This window comes from Channa argus, chromosome 8 (genome assembly GCF_033026475.1).
Source record: "Channa argus isolate prfri chromosome 8, Channa argus male v1.0, whole genome shotgun sequence".
In the NCBI taxonomy this organism is placed as follows: domain Eukaryota; kingdom Metazoa; phylum Chordata; class Actinopteri; order Anabantiformes; family Channidae; genus Channa; species Channa argus.
Genome location: NC_090204.1, coordinates 6,661,724 through 6,683,715, shown reverse-complemented (window position 1 = coordinate 6,683,715; position 21,992 = coordinate 6,661,724). Strand labels below are relative to the sequence as shown.

Here is a 21,992-nt window from a genome sequence, read left to right as displayed (position 1 = left end):
ACTGCCTACTGCTGAGAGCTGCCAGATACTCGCTCCCTGCAGGAATTAGATGTGGAGTGAACATTACAGGTGGAGCAGAGAAAGCGCCAAGCTGGATCCAGGACAAGAAAACAGCGGCAGTCTGACGGGTTCCTGAGGCAGACAAACGCTGATGTCTCCGGGTAAGTCTGACACGCTCGGTAGGTTACTTGGTGGCTTGTTTGTGCGCAGGTTTGTCCCACAGGACTTTTGTGTTCCACGAAGCTCGACTGGGGGAATTGGATTGTCAACCTGCGGGGTTAAGAGGTGCACAAACAGCGCACTCTAACTTGTGCATGTTGTCTGAAGATTATGGGATATTCTGATCTAATAATAGCAGCTGAGAGAGAGACTAGGCGGTGGTAGGATACGCGTTTAAACGTGAAATCACAGGCAGTGAGTGAGGGGAAACTTGCAGGGTCGCTAAACCTTCTGGACAAATGTCAAAGGAGCAAATGTCTGTTTCATGTGAGGAAAGAAGTTTTTTCACTAAAAATCAATAAGCATCTACTGATTTTGCAGACTTTTAATTATGAACCCTTTCACTACATTGAAAAAAAGGTTCATGAAAGAAATCAACAACTTAATAAAATGTAGGATTGTGTTTCACTGAGAACATGTACAAATATCAGAAATTTATTATTCAAGGTTTTAGATATACCTATATTTACATTTTATGCTAATTTACTTCAAAGTTCTAAGGGCTAAACATGATACTGAAATACCTACACATTTATAAATGTGTCAATTATAGCAAGTGAAAGGTTGAAGACTAGTAGATAAATAATAAGTGCAGTTTGCAATAAATTGCCTGATTTCAGTTGTGACACTGCAGCTCAGTGGGGTCACTGGGTGTTGAGGCACTCTGCACACATCTACACTACAATAAAAAAGTAGATCAGTTTGGTCAGTGTTGCACAGTGAAGAGTGACACACACCTCCACTGCATTTTACTGAAAGTACACACACAATTTTACTTCTCCACTTTGAATGGCTTTACACTGCAGTGACAAAGGATGGATAGTAAATTATATAAAGCAGCTCATAATCAGATGGGACAGTAAAGTGGCTTTGAGAGATATTAACATAAATCTGAAGCAGGAAGAAACATTATTTTGGGTGTGGGCCATATACAAGGTTGTGTGTGCAGCTTTTTAATAGAATTGAGCAAATGAAGCAGGAGGCCTGATGGTGTGAAGAAAACAATCTAGAAAACAGTTGGTTTGCATTTGCAATACTTTAAACTAGTTAGAAAAGGTTTTTGCACCATTGGTTGGAGAACATGAGTAATCTCAACTTTTTATAGAGGTGTGAAATTTCATTACAGATTTGGTTTTTATAGTGTACAGCTGAATAACATGACAGAATGTGGTAAAATTAGTTTAATGTTTTTAAATTTAAAAACGATTTAGATTTAGACGATTTAGATAAAGTCTAAATCGAAGCTCTTGCAACATTTTTGTTTTCTCAGTCGTTCTCGTCTGTCAGAGGAAATATGACTGGTAGAACGGGCAGAATTGTTCAGGTTTTTTCAGATTCTTCTTTTGTGCCCCAGCTCCTGCTGAGACTTGCCCGGGTGTGTGTGTGTGTTTGTACATGTGTGTTCACATTTAACCCCAATCAGACTTGTGTCTCATCAATGACACCAGTTTGTCAGAGCAGAGACAGTGATCATATTGAACAGGCTTTTGCACCTTTATTATGTTGTTTGCTTGCTATTTTTATTTGTGTTAATTGCTGAACTATTGGTTGTCTATTACCTCAATGATACATGTTGTAGCAGGCTTGAGAACTGTCCACTCAGCAAGTATTGTTTTCAGCTAATAACAAGTCTCCTGCACATCAAAACAAATGACGGCAAGTCGCTGTCATTTATGATGAAAGTATAGTGTGTTTTGGGCAATCTGAGCTTGCAAAAATATAACCTGGACCTGAACTTGGGTGTGTTTTCCACTTCACAACACGATCTGTGACATGAGGAGTGTCAAAGGTGAGCACCCTCCCACAACCGGTTTCCTGTTTGGAATACTGTATTACAGCAAGCCATCAGCCAACCTGAGTGGGCTACACAGCTTGTGTTAGACTGGTAGCGAGATAGACAGAGACACAGGACAACAGGCAGCACGCTGTCAACCAACCAGGCAGTGACTCATATTGCATACCGGTTAGTCAGACAGTCAGGTAAATCAGTTATAGCCAGAGGAGGAGGTTTTACCCGTACAACACAGTGTAGTATAGTCAAATATTGAATCCAGCACTACGCAGTGACGGCTCACTCCAGCTGTTTGAGTGTTCACACAGCTTTTTGGATTCGTCTTTGTTATGACTCACAGTGACGACAACAGCGCGCTTGTCTGGTCGTGTTTGAGCTTTTACTCTGTATGCTTCAGCAAGTAGCTCTAGTGAGAATCCATCACAGCGTATTGTAGATAACATGAGCCTCCATGTTACCTTCCATGTAGCCTGAATAGGCTAAAAATATCCTCACACTTCAAGAGGTTGGAGTGTCTGTAGATACACTAGTGCTATAGGGGCTTCTTCACTGTTATTGTACTAGTTGACGTGCCGCTTTGAACCCACTGCTGGTTTCATTCTACGGCGTGATGAGTAAAATCCCAGCAGCAGCCACAGTGCCATAACCTTTTAGAAAGTTGTATGTGGGAAATTCATATTATACTATGACATTTGGATTTTTAGATGCAAAGAAACAATCCTAGTAAAGCTCTTGGTGTTTGTTCTGGGTTTGTATAGGTTCGTGTTCCCAGACACTGGCTCTGTTTACTGAAATCACTGGCAACCAGTGCCTCAAATGTCAAGTAGTCCTTAAAAACAAGCAAAAAGAGCAGAGGGCTAATGTGATCAGCCATAACATTAAAGCCACCAGTTGGACAGGGGGCCAAAATTGCCAGACATGCAACGGCTTGTCACCATGCTGACCCCTGTCCACCACAACTTTAAAACTATAGGGTAGATTTAATGGTGTGATTCATCAGTGTACACTGTTAGTACTTTGTGCATTCAGCCCGTCTTACATATTGAATTTCTTTTCCTGGGGTAATAAGGTACTGTACAGTCTTATGAAAGAAGCATATCAAGTTATTCACAACTGTATAAAAGGTTGTGTGTCTAATGACTGATCAGGTTAAGCTGGCTGAACTAGAATCAGCACTGATAAACAAAAAGCATAGCTGGATTTTACAGTAGTCTTTCACAACATATCCTTTTGCTCAGTGGAAAGCACGCTTAATGTGATGGTGGATTTAGTCTTAAAAATGTGAAATAAACAGGGACTCAACCTGAAACACAGACCTGAGAGATGAAACCTTGAGACAGAGAAAGACAAAGAAACTGACAATGGTCCTTAAATCACTGAACAAATGAGAAGCTTTCATAGCTGACACTGAGAACTACTTATTAATAACTTACAGCATCAATCAGGTGTGTCACTGATAAAGGGTGTAAGCAGCTTTTTATTTAGTCATTACGTCTGTAGCTGTTAATGCCAGTAAGCCATTAGCAAAATGGGTTTTGGGAGGGAGGTTGTGTTGCCTTGTTTAACAAGAAATGGGGTTGAACAGGCCATGGGAGTGTCCTTCCTGATTAATCAGCATGGTCAAGCAGAAAAGGTAGAGGACACAATTACATCAAGCCAAGCCAAGTTCATTTCATATTATTTCAATTTTTTCTTTCTCTTATTATTGTCACAGTACATTATTGCTGATATGAAAATGTTATAATCAGCATTGTCATGAATAATAGAGGAAATATCTATGTAAAATGTGTACCGTGTCTATTACAGACTTGCAGAGAATTGCAACTCCCCTCCACTATGGAAACCTTTAGCTATGTTTAGCTTATGGTTTTGGTTTTCTGCTTTGCAAAGCTGTCAGTAGCTGCTGCATGAAGGCTGTTACAGCAAACAAGACTATTTGCAAGCTGATTGTTCAGCACTAAAAGATGTATAGAGAAAGTTGGAGACTACATGCTGAACATTCTTGAAAATTTATCAGCTTTTGTCAGTGTTTGTTTCCGTGCCACGGCAAAATAAATCAATTAATGCACCCTGTATGTTCCTACCTGCACCCCACCCTCATCTCATCCATACAAGACAAGAAAGACCGCTCCTGCATGCTCCTCTATTATTGTAGTCATGCTTGCCTGTCTGAATTGTTTTGGTTTTATCTGTCAAATGATCTTAAAAACAACCTACAGTTATTCTATATGGTTAGAGCACCTGACCCTTCCCACCCACCCCTCAAACTCACACAGCCTTAAGGTAAAGTATGCAAGACATCAGTGCTCTGACAACACACGAGTAGTCCTACTCATGCTGCAGCTCACCATGCTGTGTCAAGTAACAACAAGACAGGAGCTCTGTCTGACAGGAGCTTTGTTGCAAAATGCACTTTTTTTTAAAACCGAGGTTGTGAGAGTGAGCACCAAGGTGTCTATCGAGGAAATGTGGATGTTGTCATTTTGGTTTCTGTAAACATGTGAGGATTCTGTGGTGTGTGTGTGTGTGTTTCAAAGGATGCGTCTTTGTAAAACCCACTGTATTTTTTTTTCTGCAAAGAAAACTCAAAATAACAATTGCAAAGCAGCTGTGTGGAGATCCTGCTTTTGAGCAGCGCACATTAAAGATAAGAGTGGAGTTTTTACCTTATGAATCTGCTATTAAGTATTCTTTGTGTGTTATTCTGAGAGAACGTGCCTTGATGAATTTTGAATGAGGCTGCGCCGCTCGGTTAGGCAGAAAAGACTGAAACTCGACAAAGAAGCGGTAAAATGCACTATACCCAGGAAAAGGATGGAGCACTAAAGCAGTGAATTGCTGTGATCTGCATGCATGCCCAAACCTGAACTGATCCCCTCTGCTGCTTGAACCCCACTGAGCCCAAAGGAAGCAGGTTCTTATCAGGGAAGAGGACAGGAAGCGACAAAGAGGGGAGGAGGAAGAGAGGGTGGGGGTTGGTGGACAGCATAGAGATTTTCTCTCTTCTTTCATTTACATTTAAATTTACTATCATGTGTAGAACTGTTAATGGTGCCAGAAGTCTGTGTAACACCAGACTAATTTGGAGTTAAATTTATTTCTGTTTTAAATACTGTGTTTTTGAGAAAAATGCTGAAAAAATCAGCAAAGCCGCCAGCAAGTAAGGAAAGTGAGTGTAATTTTAAATAAAAATTTAGGTCATTTCTGAAGATACAAGGATATAAAAGGGAAACTCTGTAGATTTAATATATAAAGTCAAGCCAACAAAAAGTGGCACCGTTGCCAGACACTATTAAATCATAGTCTTTAAACAGAATTAAGAGACAGCAAATATTTATGTAGTTAAGCTGGAAAGTCAATGGAAAAAAGGATGGAGGAGGCAAGTATTCTGTATTTTTTTATTTTTTTAAGCAAAGCTAAAAAAAATTTAGATTTCAGTACAAGTATATTTCATTTCCTGTACTAGTGTCTTGTCAGTCTTACATTTAATCTGATTATTTTGCTCAGAGATCACTTTATGTCTCTTCTAGAAGTTGGTACCATGAAGACGATCTCTTCCAGCATCCCCCTCCAGTAGCTTGGCAGCATGGCTTCTGCTCCTCCTTCCAGAAAGGACACCAGCAGCTCATTAGCACTACGCTGGATGCTAACCCCGACATAAATATACACCATGCAAGACGGCATCTTCAAATGGAACCGAGCAATTGAATCAAAGCAGGCTGAGGTGTATAAACATCTGTAGGAACTGTTTTGAAAATATGCCTCGTGCCAAAGCGGCACATGTCCAGGACATTGACATCACCACATCATAAGAACATCTGAACTGAGACCTTGGACCATGTTCTGCCTCTGATTAGGTGCTTTAGTGGCAGAGCTGGACTGTGCAGCCCCTCCACACCTAGACAAACCGGGACTCTGAGCCATGTCTGTTCTCTCAGCACTGAGCATCATTTGTGGATTGATGCTCCATGTTTCGTTTAGTACACACAACACTTATTACTGTGTCCCACGATTGACCGTCCCCTACCAGAGTAAGTCACAAGTTGCCATGGGCTCAACACATTACTGGGCCAGTATGTCATGACATATTCATACTGCATTTTAGTAGTGTTTCTTCTCCTGGCATGAATGACCAGTTACTGTAGCAGTTTGTGAATGCATTTAAATATTTTAACTATGATAGATGAAATATGTAGTGCAACTTTAACTGCTTGGTATTTGTGCTGGCTAGGACAACTTATTAATTTTCTCTGAATTTGCATTTTGTTCTTGCTGTGAGAGCATTTTTCCTGCTGCATGGAGTCACAGAAGATAAATGTAGAAGGAAAATAAAACTAAATGCAGTGTAGTAATGCAGATGTTCTTCTATTTAGCCGATCTGAAGTTGTTCAGAGAAGAGGGAATATTCAACTACTCCACGATACTAATGAGAGATGACCTGGGTGTGCTGCTGCTCGGGGCCAGAGAGGCCATATTTGCTCTGGACATCAACGACATCTCTGTCAGAAAGTCTGTGGTGAGAACACGTGAAACAATGTGCAGGCCTTGCACTGTTTTGATCAGCAGGGTTGTGTTTAAATATGTTGGAAAAAAACTGGTAAACTTGTGTGGCTGCAGAGATGTTAGATATTAACATGCAAATGCTCTAATCTTTTCGACAGTTAATAATTAACATTTCATTACTTCCGATGTAAAACGAAAAAGCGCTACTGAACTTTTACAATATTTTCCTGCAGTTAAAAAGCTGTGTCATCAACTAATCATTAACCACTGATGTAAACAAAACCCTGGCTAATATCAGTGGGTTCCAATTTTTTTAACTTATGACTACTTTAAATGGATTTCCAGATAGGGAAACACTGTTTTTTATCACATAAACCAAAAGCCTCTTCTAGCCTTTTACTGCATATTTGGAAACATTCATCTAACTCCAGGTATCATGCACAAATCACTTCATGCCTCCAGTAACTGTATTCTCTGTGTATTTTTCATAGTCCAGCAGTTAGTTACTACAGCGTGTTCTGGTCAATAATTAAATTGCATACTGTAAAACACTTGCTCTCATGTCCACAGTCTGTTCACTCAGTTCTGTAGAATTTAGTTGAACTCCAGGGCTCTGTTGATTCATAATTGTAGTTACACAACTAACTGTCACAGCTAAAGAGTGGGTGCTCTTTGTTAGAGTGCACTGACTGGTCTTGATATCATATGAAATGTGTGAGTGTACCAGCGCCACTATTGCAACACAGCTCCAACGTGCTATGACAAGACACTTTTCCCTCTCTTGTTGCAGGTGTATTGGCGAGTTACTGAGGAGAAGCAAAGGGAGTGCACATACAAGGGAAAACATGCTGAGGTTTGTGTTTTGTCTTTTAAATCAGAGGCCACATGAGGTTGTTTTTAGGGCAAGGGTGAAGACTTTAGGAAGGATTGTTGACTGACTGGTAACTACTTCTCATGTGCAATGTATCTCTGCACAACTGTAAATCATTTATATCGGAATATGAACATTCTCTTTGAAGTGCTTTGCTTAAAGCTTCATACTGAATGTCCAAATAAAGGCATGAGGGAAAATCGCAAGCACCCAGCCTTGACCTTTGGTCACTGCCTTGACTACGAGCAGCCGGTGCAGTCAGTAAATGTATGTGGCATGTTTGTGTTTTTGCTGCTGAACCAACAAGCTCTGACCTTGGCATTCTATCTGCTGGATTTTTTTTCAGGTGGAATGTCGTAACTACATCAGAACCCTGCAAAGACTGAATGACACTACCATGTATGTGTGTGGCACAAATGCGTTTAGCCCCATGTGTGATTATATGGTAAGTGTAGAACATGGGATTAGTTTGCAGGACTATATGAACTGTTTCTGTAGGCAGGACCTTTGCGTAATAGCTGCTGGTGCCATGTTTTCGTGTCACTGACTTACAGTAATGCACAAACATTTGTCCTTTTACATTTTCTTTGATGAAAGAATCTCTTATAAATTAAAATGTTCTGTTTCTTTACAATCCACATAGGTGGTTTTGCATGTTTATAGAATGAGGTGCAGCATAGTGGAGATTTTCTTTCTTTTTTCATTGACATTATTCTGTGGTTTTATTGTGAACATTTATCATGATAAAACCACCAAGTGCTAGTTATGTTGCATCAGAACTTTCTCACTTTCCTGTCTGTGGCCCTCAGCACCAAGCCCATTATTCCTAATAAAATCTTTAAAAAAAGGGACACAAATGTATAATGTTCTTAAAAGGCTCAGTAATTTCCAAAACACGTGTTGTTAATGGCAACTTTATTAATACATGGATTAATATACTTCTAGAACATGTCACCTAGTAAAATCATGTGGCTCACTATTATCAACATAGTTTGTGTACAACAGACAGATACTAAAAGTTATTTCAGAATTCATCTGTGTCCATCAGGCTGTACAAACAGTACAGTATATAGTGTGTATTTGTGACAGCAGTTCATTGTTTGTTTTGCTCTTCCTCGTGGGAGTTGGTGGCAATAAGACAAAAACATTTAACCAAGTTAATTCTAAACAATGCAGTAATAATGTGGTTAAATGTTGCAGTCTACAGAGCTTTCGCAGCATAAGTGGCTATGATGTGTTCCATTTATATTTAAAAGAAACTTCCACTATCTTTTTTAATACTTAATAAACACATTTCTCTGCAAGTGGTGTCGCTAACTAAATATCCTTCTTTATGATTTGGGGATGTGGTAAAAATAAAAACATCTCTACATTGTGGCGGTGGTTGCTTGTTTATTGTCATTGTTGGGTTTCATTGTCTGACAGCACAGAGAAGCTCATGAATGCAGTTTATTTTGGCTCAGGACTGAAATCTCATAGGACTGAGTGTCTTTGAATGCATCACCAATACAATACATTGTTTCTGTGTGCAATTGCAGAGCAACAAGACTATAACATATACTTTTATTTAAAATGTAAATAGACCCGATGGCCATTTGTTTTTAAAGCAGGTTTCTTGCTTCTTCAAAAACAATATTCTGACTAAAATGTAAAATAATTGCGTCACAGGTTGCTGTAAACGATACTATATTTTCTGTGTGAAAAATAGTATTGATAAAATATGATCAAAGGTATGGTTAATGCACTAAACATGTAAACCACTGGTGAACTTTCTGACTTGCTTTGTTTCCAGCAGACACTTACTAATGGACAGCTGTTGCTGCAGGGAAAGCAGGAGGAGGGAAAGGGGAAGTGTCCTTTTGATCCCTTCCAGAGATACTCCTCCCTCATGGTCGGTAAGTATTTTAGTCTGGTTTTCTTCCAAAGCACACATAAGTAATGTTAAATGTTCAAAGTGCAGAAACTGAAACTATTAATTTATGACAAGTGTGTGCACCACATACAGTAAAACGTCTCCTAATATCTATGATAGTGTTACCTGCTTATTCAACAAATCAGCCAGAAACAGCTAGCTGCTTCAGTCCATTAGTGGGCATATTAATGAGATTTAGTTCCAACTTAATATGAATAATGGATTTCAAGGAATTCGTTCTTGTCTCTTGTTCCTGTCCAACAGGAAATGACCTGTATTCTGCTACATCCATCAACTTCTTGGGCTCCGAGCCTGTGGTTCTGCGCAGTTCAAACTTGGCCCTTCGCACTGAGTTTAAGAGCTCCTGGCTCAGTGGTAAGTTGCTCTGCTTCAAAACCTTTTTGTTCAAAGCTTTAGCTACTGCTTTGCACAGTTTACTGGAATGCAAAAAAAGGAACAGCAGTGATGCAGTCAATAGTGATCTGTAGATGTCCTTAAACCATACTGATGCAGGACAACCTTTCAATGTTTTTCAGTGTATCTCACTTCATGTTTTGTTATTTCAGAGCCAAACTTTGTCTACATGGACTTTGTGAATGAGAGTTTAGATAGTCCTGATGGTGATGATGACAAGGTGTACTTGTTCTTCAGTGAGAACGCCATGGAGTACGACTTCTATAGCAAAATTGCTGTGTCACGAGTGGCTCGTGTCTGCAAGGTATAATGAAGGAAAGAATAAAAGCCTAGTCTCTTCAAATTCTTTATCATCGTCTCAGACAGTAAAATGTAAACGGAGCAGGCTAAATAACAAGTTTGTGCACGTTCGTGTTTGGCTTCACATTCCCTGTCTGATACGGGTTGGGTTGTTGTGGAATACTGTATGTGCATATGATGACATGCTCTATGTGTTTAGGGGGATATGGGCGGCCAGCGGACGTTGCAGAGGAAATGGACGTCGTTCCTGAAAGCTCGCCTGGATTGTTCCCTCCCTGAACCCAGCCTGCCTCCCATTGTCCAGGATGTCTTCCTGCTGAAGCACAAGGACTGGAGGAAGAGCATCTTCTACGCCGTGTTCACTCCACAGTCGTAAGTACTTTCAATCAAAGCCTGTGGCTTTATGGCCCGTGGTGAGTGTAGACACAGGGTAATCTAGGAAATATGCAGAGCCGTTATAGTTTGGAGGAACAACAAGGAAAAAAATTCAAGCAATGTTATTAAGAACTGAGCTTGAAACATGACTCATTGTCTTGATTGTAATCGAAAATGTTATAATATAGCTGTTAATATTTAGATTTGACTGATGAGTGATTTATTCATATAAGGAAAAAACATATTCTTGAGTGCAAATGTGTTTTGATTCTGTCTTTTCAGGAGCCTATCTCAGGTATCTGCTGTGTGTGCGTACAGCGTGTCTGCTATTAGAGATATTTTCAATGAGGGAAAGTTTAAGACCCCTGTCGCTGTAGAGACATCCCATGTCAAGTGGGTGATGTACACTGGAGAAGTGCCAGTCCCTAGACCAGGAGCGGTGAGACTAAAATAAAAGATTTATTAAAATACATTTTAAATTATTAGAATTCTAAATTGCTGTTTTGTGTTGCAGTGCATTAATAGTGTGGCACGTAAAATGGGAATGAATCGCTCTCTGGACCTTCCTGACAAAACTCTCCAGTTCATCAGAGACCGTCCCTTAATGGATGAGGCTGTTCATCCTCTCACAGGGGGACCACTGTTGGTCAAGAGAGGTGCACTGCTGACTCGCATTGTAGTGGACAATGTGCTAGCACTGGATGGCCAGAGATACGATGTCATGTTCATCGGCACTGGTAAACTGGAGGATATGCGAAAAAAAATTAAATGAAACTTACTGAGATTAAAGTAGAACTTTCAAATTAAATCATATTTTAGCATGAATATTCTGGTTAATTAAACTTAAAACCCCTAAAAGTTTTAGTGTTTCTTTACATCATTAACATTTTATGAAAGTTATTACATATTAAGAGATTAACTCTAAGGGAGTGGTTTGACTAGATTTGATTGGTGCTCGCAGCATAAGACATCGCCTTTGTCAACCGATCCCCAGCCACTTCACACCAGTGACAAAAACAGAAATGTCTCTTAATCAAAATCATTTTGACTTAGAACATTGTGTGTTCATGTAGGAGCCCACAATTCATAGCAAGAATCTAACAGAGAAAATAGGTTTTCAGGTCAGCAAAGCCGGTTCACTTCTTTGCTAATGCTACTGTTTTAATAAGTGAGGTGTGACTTCAAAAGTTAGGTTCACTCTGAATGCTCAGCTTTTCCAACAGGCTAATCCATATGTATCTATGGCAGTTAAGGTGTGTGTGATGGGTTTTCTTACATGGTCATTGAATGTTTACAGACACTATTATCTTCTGATAGAGAACGGCTATATTCAGAAAGCTGTCAACTATGCTGGCGAGATGTTCATAATCGAGGAGATTCAGTTGTTTGAAAACCCTGAGCCTATCAGCATCCTGCGCTTGTCATCCAGCAAGGTAACTCACCATGGTAAATGTTGCAAATAACATGCACCAGATAGGCTTCAGTGGTAACAAACATGGCATGCTTTGATTTATTTATTTATTTTTAAATGTGTGTTGAAATGTGTGTGGATGCCATCACAGGGCCAACTATATGCCGGTTCACAGCTTGGTGCTGTCCAGATGCCAGTCAGTAACTGTAGCCGGTATGACTCTTGTGTAGACTGCATCCTGGCCAGGGATCCGTACTGCGCCTGGGACTTTGTCACTAAGCAGTGCTCCTCAGTTTACAGCTTCACCCCTTCCTCAAATACTGCAATACAGAGTCTGAAGGAGGGCGACGTCTCAGAATGTCCTCAGCCAGGTACATCTATTACCTTAAGTGCCTTGTTTTCTTATTGTATGAAACCGTGTCCCAGCAGTGTGATTTAACAGCACGTTCTGCTTGTATTTGTGTGTGCTTTTTAGATCCGGTAGCAACTGTGGACTTTACCCTCGTTCAAGAGAACAACATACAGCTTCCTTGCCAACTCCACTCCAACTTGGCCCAGGTCCTTTGGCGTTTCTTTGACCGAACACTTCATTCTGACCACAAGTATTACATCTACAACAGAGGCCTCCTCATCCTGAGTGCCTCTAAATCCGACACTGGCCTGTACACCTGTTACTCAGTAGAGCAGATAAATGGCAGGACATACAACCGGACTGTGGCGGTTTATCATTTACAGCTCAACACTGACCCAACTGTGTGGGACATCACCACTCCTGGCAATGAGGTGACACATTTCTCAGACTCTAGTCACGGTCTGAGTACAACTGCACCAGGGCCAGGGCGAACCCAGGGCAACGAGGACCCATTGCCCCCCGAGACTCAAAGTAACACTGGCATGGTAACCCGATTTAAGGTGGCTGTGGCTCTGCTGTCGCTGCTCTGTCTCTTCCTGATAGTGGTCATATTTTGGATTAAGAGTCGAGGGCAGCGGGAGTGTTTCAAGTTTCCCCACCGCTCCAGCGGTGGGGAAAATGAGGCAAAGAGGCAGTCAGGTGAATACATGCACATTCCGAAAAAATCTTCAGAGGTAAAGCTCTCTGGGCCTGAGTTTGGGAGACCTTGCAGTCCCAATAATAATCACTGTGCTGTTGACTTCAAAGGGAATGGGGAGCACCATTTCACACCTATGGCTAACATTTCAAGTCTGGATGGTCTGGGGTACATAAATGATGAGTCAGAGATTTGAGAGTGCTGAGGTATAAAATCCAAACCAACACCGGTGCACTAATTATCTTCCTATAAACCAGGTGTACTTCTAAAGAGAAAAAAAAGATTTTCACATCAGAAATTCTTTTGATTGATGTCCTGTTTCTCCTTGCCAGTTTCCTTCACTGTCTATCATTTCTGTTCTCTGGGCAGCTGATGTTGAGTGAAAATATTGTCTTCAGGATTTCTGGTTAGCGTTAAGAACTTTTTTTACATATGTATTTTTTTGTATAAGGGCAACTTGTGAATACACTTTGTGTAGTATATTGTGTACAGCCAATACCCCCTTTCAGCTATTTATTTGTCCTAATGAAGTTTTTAATTCTGAGCTGAAAAAAGTATGATCTACATGTATAATCTACAGTGAGTCTTGTAAATATGGTCATCAACGGTAAAAAAATAGCAAAAACTTTGACCTCTCACTTGGTGGCACATTTCCTTTTGTGGATACCACTGTTTGTTTAAGACAACATTCATCATTTAGACAGTACACTATCAGTCTTTGGCTATGTTAATGATTGATCGACAGCCTGTACTACTCGTATTTCCTGGTGGCTGTTAACAATGGACAATAGACAAATATACCTCTTCACATTGAAATGCCACTCACAGGTGATGGAAAGTGAACACTGCTTAAAAAATAACTGTTTTACATCAGTAAATGTTATATCGTTAATGGAAGTGTAGCAGTGTCATTAGGGTTTTGTTTGGGTACCAAAAAAATTTTAAGATTCTAAAAATACTGTAAAATACTGCAAAATACTGTACATACACTGTTTCTTACTGTGAAAAAGACAGAAATACCCAAATACAAGTGTGGTTGTACAGTTCTGTCAGTGAATAAAGTCTGATAAAGTGAGGCGCATCACAGATAAGGATTTTGGGGTTTTAGTGTCAGACATGCAATAAAAAAAACCCCAACTTTATTGGGCGTTTGACATATTTAATACTATTGTTGTGAATGATAATCACCTCTTCCCACTGAGTGTAGAAAGAGTATTTATTTGAAGGCAACACTAAATTTGCAACCCACATGCATGTTTTAAACAAATACTCCTGAGAATTGTATGTCAGGATATCAACAAAAAAAAAAATGTTTGTTGAAAAAGTTTCTAAGACTAAATTACAAAATTATTATTTTCCACTGTTATTAACAACAGCACTGAAGAGTTGCCATGTTCCATCTCACAAATACTGTAGATATGAAAGGGCCAAAGTGGGTCTCTGCTTAATTATTCAACAGTGCAGTATAAGAAGGTTGTCAAAAACAGAATTAAGTATATATGTTGGTCCTATCAGGTAATACATTAATAAAACATTGTGGGTGCAGTTGCATATATTTTCCGTTTTTAAGTACTTATTCAGCATAGTCAGATTTACACTGGGGAATTGAGACAATTCACATACCATGTGTTGTTTTTACTCTCTTTATTCCATATCAGCCTGAGGGCGTATGCTCACTTATGTTTCAGAAATCATTGTCTTCAATTTTTTAGCTGCCCTCTCTTCTGCTCATCAGTCCTACGCTTACTCCCAATATTTAATGAGTGTTTCTTCTCTTCAGGTTGTCTAATGAGTTATTCCATGATGCTCACACTTTTCTTTATCTCACAGCCCTGTTCTTTAAAAATTTCTGACTAAATCAATATGACAGCAGCATCTTTTCAGCTGGGTGAAAAAAATTCAGAACTGAAGATGAAACATGGGAACAGGGGAAACCAGAAGGGGACTGTTGTGAGCCCAGCACTGCATTCGTCCACTTTGATTTAAGAGGTTTACAGATTTGCCATAAAAGATCGTTCTTTAACTGACATAACAACACAAACCATTTGTTTTTCAGATTAAAGAAATGTTACTATACCTACTGTGGCGACATTGAATAGACAGACCTGACTTACTCTGTGTGTTAGTGACTGCTTAAGTTTTTCATCCACCAAAATAGCAGGTACATTCAAGGTCGATAGACAAGAGTATTTATTGAATTATTACAATGTTCAGAGTCTTTTACTATATCCACCATATTTTGTATTTTATAAAATAACAGAATATACTAACAAAACAGCAACGAAACAACCCAAACGTTAAATTTGGCAGTTGGCTAGGAAGGACACTTTTGCTATAAGAAGAAAAAATAATAATTGTTGAGATAGGTACATTCCTTGCAGTTATATTTCATGCAGTCTTATGTAAATCACTGAGGCAAAAAAAAATTATATTACCTTAAAGTGAAATTCATTGGTTTTAAACATTTCATTTACCAGTTGTTTGTTGGAATGACAGAAACGTGGAAGAACATTAGCCCATATCCAATATCAGACTGCATTTAAACAGACTATAACCACATTTACATGCAAGATTTAACTTTACTGAAGAAGCAGGTAGAAACGTTTTTCAGTCAGCAGTTAAGTAGTTTGTGTCAACTTATATTCAAAATAAGAAATACAACATAGGCTGCATGCTAGCACACTCCATTTACTAAACGAAAAATAATTTGATATGGGGGGGAAGAGTAAAAGGGACTGGAAGATAGACAGTAGCTAATAAGACTTATCCGCAGGAGGGTGATAAAAGCAAACAGTGAAGAACTAGAGAATGTGAGAAATACTGAAGCAGAGTAAAGCACAATTAGTTCAGGTTTGGTATTTTTTAAGAATCAAAGTAATGGAAAAAGACAAGTTTTTGGCTCAGTGCGCAGTGAGATATCACGAGGAGGATTACGCACCAATAACTTTCAAAATCTTTCTAAAATCCTTCTACACTGTTTCTTTGATAAAGTCCCATTTAACAAAAAACAAAACAAAACATATTTCGTTAAGGCAAAGGTCATTTAAATCTGCATGCAACATTTCAAGAAATCATAGCAAAAACAGCAAAGGATGAAGATGTTAAACACAACTTATCAACTTATCACACAACTAAACTGAAGTTCTGCCAGAATACACATAACACCACAGGAATTAATTCCCACAGATAAAATCCATGCACTTTGCAGACTTTATCTTGTTTTTGTCAAAATAAAAAAAAACAAAAACACTACAGGTTTCTAGCGTATATCTCTGGCAACATGCAAAACAAACCTGTCATAATGTTCCATAAGGCACACATCATTCACATATAGCCACCTGAATCCGTTCACATTCTGCTTTTCCTAATACATATTTGCCAGACTGAATATCTTCTTACCCAAATCTTTATCATAAACCTGCAAATCTTCTCCATTCTGCTTAATGACCTAAATGTAAAAAAAGTTAAAAGGGAATGATATATGTTAAAGACATCCCTCTATAAGTGATTTAATGAGCTTTGCTGACAAAACTCAAAATATTTTAGCAATCCTCTCTTCTCATTCAAAAATATGCTTGTTTATTTTGCCATGTAAGTGTGAAGTGATTTGGTGCATAAGTGCTTTTCTCTGCACCACGATAAAAAACAAACAAACAAAAAAAAAGAACAACTTTCTGTCTCCATCTAGAGGCAGATCTCAGCTATCACCATTGACTGTTGCTGGGGTAGCTTGGCACTGTGGTAGGATACTGGGGTAAACTTGGGCCTTGGACTCCTTGGGTAACCACATTGAACCCTGCTTCCCTCACTGGTGCACTCTTCCACACCCCACTACTCCACTCTTCCTGAGCACGAGACATACTCCCTCCACCGCCACGATATAGTCTGTGAACCTGCGACATGAAAACAAGGGTTCGGGGGTGGAGTTCATAATGAATTTGTGTTTTTAACGGTCTGTGATGGGTTAATAGGGACATGAGATGCAAATTAAAAAAAATAAATACATTTACCTCTATGTGTGAGATTTTAGTGTATCAACATGTAGTATAGGTTTTCACTCACCTTAATAAGAACCAGTGCCATTAAAACAGTCACCACCGTGAAGAGCAGAGCTGTGATCAGCATCATTATAGCAGAGCCCACATTGTAGCTGAACCACATCACTGTCGCAATCCAGCCACTTTGATGTGTTGGTAAAAGTCAGATGGAGTAGTAGAGGTTAGTACATTAAACAGCAGGTGAGAAGCAATGTGAATTTATGTGCCACTATAACAGCACAATCAATAGCCTAATGGCACAATGTTTAAATAAGTGAACAGTGCTGTGATCACAAGTTGTTGGATTTAAATTTTACATTTTGAAAGATAGTTTGTGTTATATATTACATTAACAACAACTACAAAAGCTTTGGATGAATTAAAATATTGAAATATTGTCCGTGTATGCATGATGTTAAGGTTATGACAGAAAACTTTCACCCTCTATTCACATTTAGAATGTGAACAGCTAAAGTGGCCTGACTTGTCACATGATGTCACATGAGAAACTTGGAAATATGATTGTGTTGATAACAATCTCATCACGAGTTAACTTTATTATTTTATTTCAGTGGAAAATCTATTTTAGTATCATGTTGGATACATTATTGCAGATGCTGATGGAAAGAACATTTTTCAGGTTGCCATGATCAATTGATGGAAGCCCTTTGGACCTATCAAATAAAAATTAGCAAGCCACATACACACTGTCTTCAAAGCTGGTTTGTTTCAACTCACCATGTTCCCCAGCCAGTGATGCCTATAGTCTGGATGAGGGACAGGACGCACTGAAGAAAGAAGATGAAGAAGAAGGCCATGAAGTTGAATGAACTATCAGCCCTATGAAGAAAAAGAAAAAAAAAAAAGAAAACAAAAGATTGATACAGTAGACAACAAACAAGCCTCCAGCTGCTCTATTTTTAGTCCAATGTTGTTTTCTTCCACTGGTAGCAAACGTGGATCAACTGGGCAACACACTCACGCACAAACATTTAACTGATCATGCAACTCGAAGCTCCTTAGGAACCAAGGTTTTACATTTTCAGATTTGTTTTTATTTTGATTCCGTCTGAAATTCAGTTAGTTTTAGAGGGTTCCAACTGTGGTTTCATTAGTTACAGTTCATTTCATAAATTCCTTTCTTTTATGTTAAATTCAGTTTAGGTTATAATCATTTTAGCTGTGGATAAAAGTTGAACAAGAACCTGCGCGTTGATAAGCTACTGATTGTGAAAACACTAAACTTCATTAACATAGACCACAATACATAGTTTTAGACCGTCAAAGGCTCTTTCATAAATGTATCGTAAAAAGAAAAATAGCACATGGATATTTGAACAATACAGTATACCTCAGGCCACTTTACAAACAAGCATCGACAAAATGTTGATGTTTGTTTGTTTAAAAAATATTAATGACAGACTGATGCTCTGAGTTGCTCTTTCCATTTTCAGTGCAATTGGTCAATCGATGAAGTCAATCCCTAGAGTGCGGAATTTCATATCTTTGAAATGTGCTTGTTACATAATCTTGTTGACATAAAAACCTTTTCCTTTGATGCTGCTCTACCCATTTTTACTAACTTCACCATAACTTCATGAAGCATTAATATGTTGGTCTGCACTACAGACAGTTTGGCCTGACCTGTTTGTCTATAAAACTGAGTGAGCCTGACCTGTTTTTCTATAAAACAGGTCAGTCTTTTATATCAAACTGCCACAGAAGTACAGCTGTGCTTAACATTAGTAATAAAGGAGTCTTTTTCTCAACATCGATAAAACACAAAATTATTTTGAATATTACCAACAAACTAACTAGTAAATTGAAACAAACTCATGATTTTGCCTTGGTGTGAGAAGAATGGATGACCAAAGCAGCAGTTAGCCAAAACATAATGTGTCAACTTTACCAAAACTTAAAAGAAAGTTCACAGATGACATCCATAAAGCCTGTGATATTAACATTTGACCAGATGGCATGAAATATTGCAAATGTTAAAACTTCACTATGAAGTAGTCTATTTTTACTAAGAACATCCAAAACACAAGCGGTTTCTTTGCACCTGTTGGTGCATATAGTAAGGGACAGTCTACTATTTAGTGTTTTATGCAACAATCAATCAGCAAATAAAATCTGTAAATAGTGTCAAGAAAGCTGTATTTTCTTTCAGGGGCGCCGGCAGGATTATATGTGATAGTACGCAGATTTAACTACCTAACAACTGAGTGAGCGAGCAAGATACATTGATATGGGGGATTTAGCATGTTAGCGATTCAATACCACTGTAAACCTCTGAATAACCTACTGCATGCATTTCAAAAACCAAACAAGCTTTAACAAAACAACCACAGCCACCTGCATAATAGATTACAATATGATATAATATATTAATTCATACAGCCCAGAGAAGTCTACAAACCAAACAGACTCCCAAAGAACAACTGTAACCACAATATGCAGAGACCAAACCAAGCAGCTTCAACAATAAAAAAGACAGATACCATAATAAAATGAATTAGTATTTCTACCTATTTCAAGTTCATTCTGTGCTTTTCTGGTTCATCAAATACTTGCAGAATGGCCTCCGCATCAATTTCAAATATCATGATGGATGTTTATCAGTGCAAGTCCACTCAGTTTCTCAGTCGTCATAATCCTCAGACATGTCTTTGAGTGACATAATCAGCCGAAAGAGCAGTCAGCATTGACAGTGGACACGGGCATCGTTAGGAGAATCCTCATGACAGTCTTCAAGTTTGGGTAGAAGTCAGCAGACATTCTCAAAACAGATGTCACTAACGGCTGGTGTATGCGTATTATGGTTTTTTATGGTTAATTTCAAATTTCTTTATGTCTTAAAAAAGGGGGTGCCAGTCACTCACAGCCATTTAGGGGGAAATCAAATTTAAACTGTATTCTAAAAGTATATGCTATGGATTCTGAATTTACTTTACCTGATCTACTACCAAATTTGTGCCACCTTTGAAACTGCTATAAATGATCATGCATTGATCAATAATCGCTCTGAGCTGCAAAACTAGAAGTTTCACTGAAGGTGTTTGTTCTTCTTAAATTTGGTCACCTCTCATTTCACTGGCTGAGTTAACCTAACTGATTTCTACTTTATGCCAGCGCTGTGATGGAGTGGTTAGGGATGCTCCTCCAGTTTGAATCTACCTGTCCACTGCGGCCATTCTGTGTGGAGTTTGCAAGTAATGCCTGCGTTTGACTGGGTTTCCTCCAGGTACTCCGGTTTTCTCCCACAGTTCAAAGACATGGATGTTTGGTTAAGTGTTGACTCTAAATTGCCTGTAAATGTCAACGTGAGCGTGAGTGGTTGTCTGCGTGTTTATGTGTACATCCTATTCAGGATATAGTGATCACGATAAGGTGTTAAGATAATTGATGATTTCTACTTTTGTAAGTATGTATCTAATTTTTATTATTAATGCTATATGTAGTCTTTAAATATCCTAACCTTTACCCTGTTGTTAGAACATACCTTTAGGTAAACTGTAACTTGAAATGAACTGAAGTTAAAAAATAAAGCTCAGGAGTGATTCTAGTTTTCTGAGATCTATGAGATGATGACTAACCTGAAAGCTTTGTAAAGTGGTCTGAACCAGCAGGTGTAACTACAGGGGCTGAAAAGGAAAAGCCACAGCAAGGAGAAACCGAAGTTTATGGGACTTCCACCCCCAGCCCACCAAGCAATGCAGGAGATCACATTCATGCACAGAGTGCCTGAATACACTGCAGAGGAGAGGGAACAAGAAATTTGAGTAATAAATCACTCAGTGATTATGCAACCTAAAAATACTGAAAAAATATGTTCTGCATTCTAAGTATGTAAGTATATATGTTGAAAATATACTTGACACTACTTACTCATCCAAAGGATGTAGACTCTGTGCATCAACTGCTGGTAGGGGGCAGGGATTTCTTCATTAATGTTCTGGTAAAAACAGGGCTTAATTCTCAGGAAGCTGGGCAGGGGAGGGAAGTTGTTCACTTTCTCTAAAAGAGGAGACAAGAGATCCTCAGTGTATGGCTTTTTTTTATGTTTTGTTTTCCATAGAAATGTTTAGCATATGTGCAGAGCAAAGAAGAATCCAATGCAGTGGAATTAATAGTGTGACTAAATAGGGAGCTTGATAGATAGATAGACAAAGACAGATGAATAAAAGATCCTAAAAGCTTTAAGTAACCAACCTGCCATTTTGAAATCCCACTTCTTTCCTGGATAACAATCAGACACAGAATAATGTAAATATGTAGTTACACGTGTTACCTAACACTCTGATACCATTTATACAACATAATACGTTTTTTGGATTATATTCTTTGTTACTATTATTTGCACCAACACTAGAGAACTCTGCCAACAATTAACACAGTGTCAATGCTAATGGAATGTACTAACTTAGCTCAGGGGTTTGTTACATTTAATGTACGACTGTTAGCTATTACGTAAATTCCAACTTTGCTCAAACCAGTAACTCATTTTAAACACAAAAATAAGACATTTGCTCGTTTTCTTTTTGACGTCAGAGATAAAGACTTGCGTAAATGTATCTTTTGATAACTTTAAAATGATGTTATTCTGTATTTTACAGTGGATAATGGCCACACGAGCCTTTCGGCAGCATTTTTTCCCAGGGACCCAAAGATGAGTTTACACTTAAAACCCTTACAATCACTTTATCTAACGGTGTTGCTAGATTCAATGAACTGGATATCATAAAATTGGTAAAAAAAAAAGACCATTAGCCTAAACATAACAATTCAACCTAAAGCATAATGCATATAAAGTTAGTGTTACCGAAAAATGTTTTTCTCCTCTCGTTTCCGTTGACAATTGCAGGACTCCACTCCAGAACAGAATGCGCGTTCCCCCATGACACACATACTGCGGCTGCGCCAAGCCTTACCCCTTGTAGTTCCAAACTGGTAATGGTCAACGTTCTGCGAACGTGGAGAACTACAAATCCCGCTGTTCATGTGAGCGTTAAGAGGAAAAAAGCCTGACCCAACATGATATCGGGAATCCCTCCCACACACAGCATTCCACCAATCTTTATCATTTTGAAAGAGAAAAGGTCCTTTATA

The 21,992-nt window shown here is 38.8% G+C and overlaps 2 protein-coding genes across 4 annotated transcripts; one reads left to right on the top strand and one right to left on the bottom strand.

Annotated features, from left to right (window-relative positions):
• On the top strand, positions 1 to 16,053 carry si:ch211-129c21.1 (uncharacterized protein LOC563087 homolog). 3 transcript variants are annotated; one of them, XM_067514275.1, is made up of 14 exons: positions 1 to 161; positions 5,542 to 6,042; positions 6,385 to 6,527; positions 7,305 to 7,367; positions 7,732 to 7,830; positions 9,181 to 9,280; positions 9,562 to 9,672; positions 9,864 to 10,015; positions 10,211 to 10,383; positions 10,669 to 10,825; positions 10,901 to 11,123; positions 11,704 to 11,819; positions 11,949 to 12,168; positions 12,273 to 16,053. In XM_067514275.1, the coding sequence occupies exons 2-14, from the start codon at positions 5,934 to 5,936 to the stop codon at positions 13,040 to 13,042; spliced, it is 2,436 nt and encodes an 811-aa protein (XP_067370376.1). In that variant the 5' UTR covers positions 1 to 161; positions 5,542 to 5,933; the 3' UTR covers positions 13,043 to 16,053. The 3 variants fall into 3 exon arrangements, with proteins under 3 accessions (XP_067370376.1, XP_067370373.1, XP_067370374.1); XM_067514272.1 differs by having other exon boundaries at positions 9,178 to 9,280; XM_067514273.1 differs by having other exon boundaries at positions 26 to 161; positions 5,545 to 6,042; positions 9,178 to 9,280.
• scamp4 (secretory carrier membrane protein 4) lies at positions 15,019 to 21,867 on the bottom strand. Its single transcript, XM_067514280.1, has 7 exons — positions 21,706 to 21,867; positions 21,096 to 21,122; positions 20,772 to 20,900; positions 20,480 to 20,636; positions 17,622 to 17,723; positions 16,909 to 17,026; positions 15,019 to 16,739 (listed from the first exon to the last, which is right to left on the bottom strand). The coding sequence occupies exons 2-7, from the start codon at positions 21,100 to 21,102 to the stop codon at positions 16,551 to 16,553; spliced, it is 702 nt and encodes a 233-aa protein (XP_067370381.1). The 5' UTR covers positions 21,103 to 21,122; positions 21,706 to 21,867; the 3' UTR covers positions 15,019 to 16,550.
• Between the last annotated feature and the right edge of the window lie 125 nt (positions 21,868 to 21,992).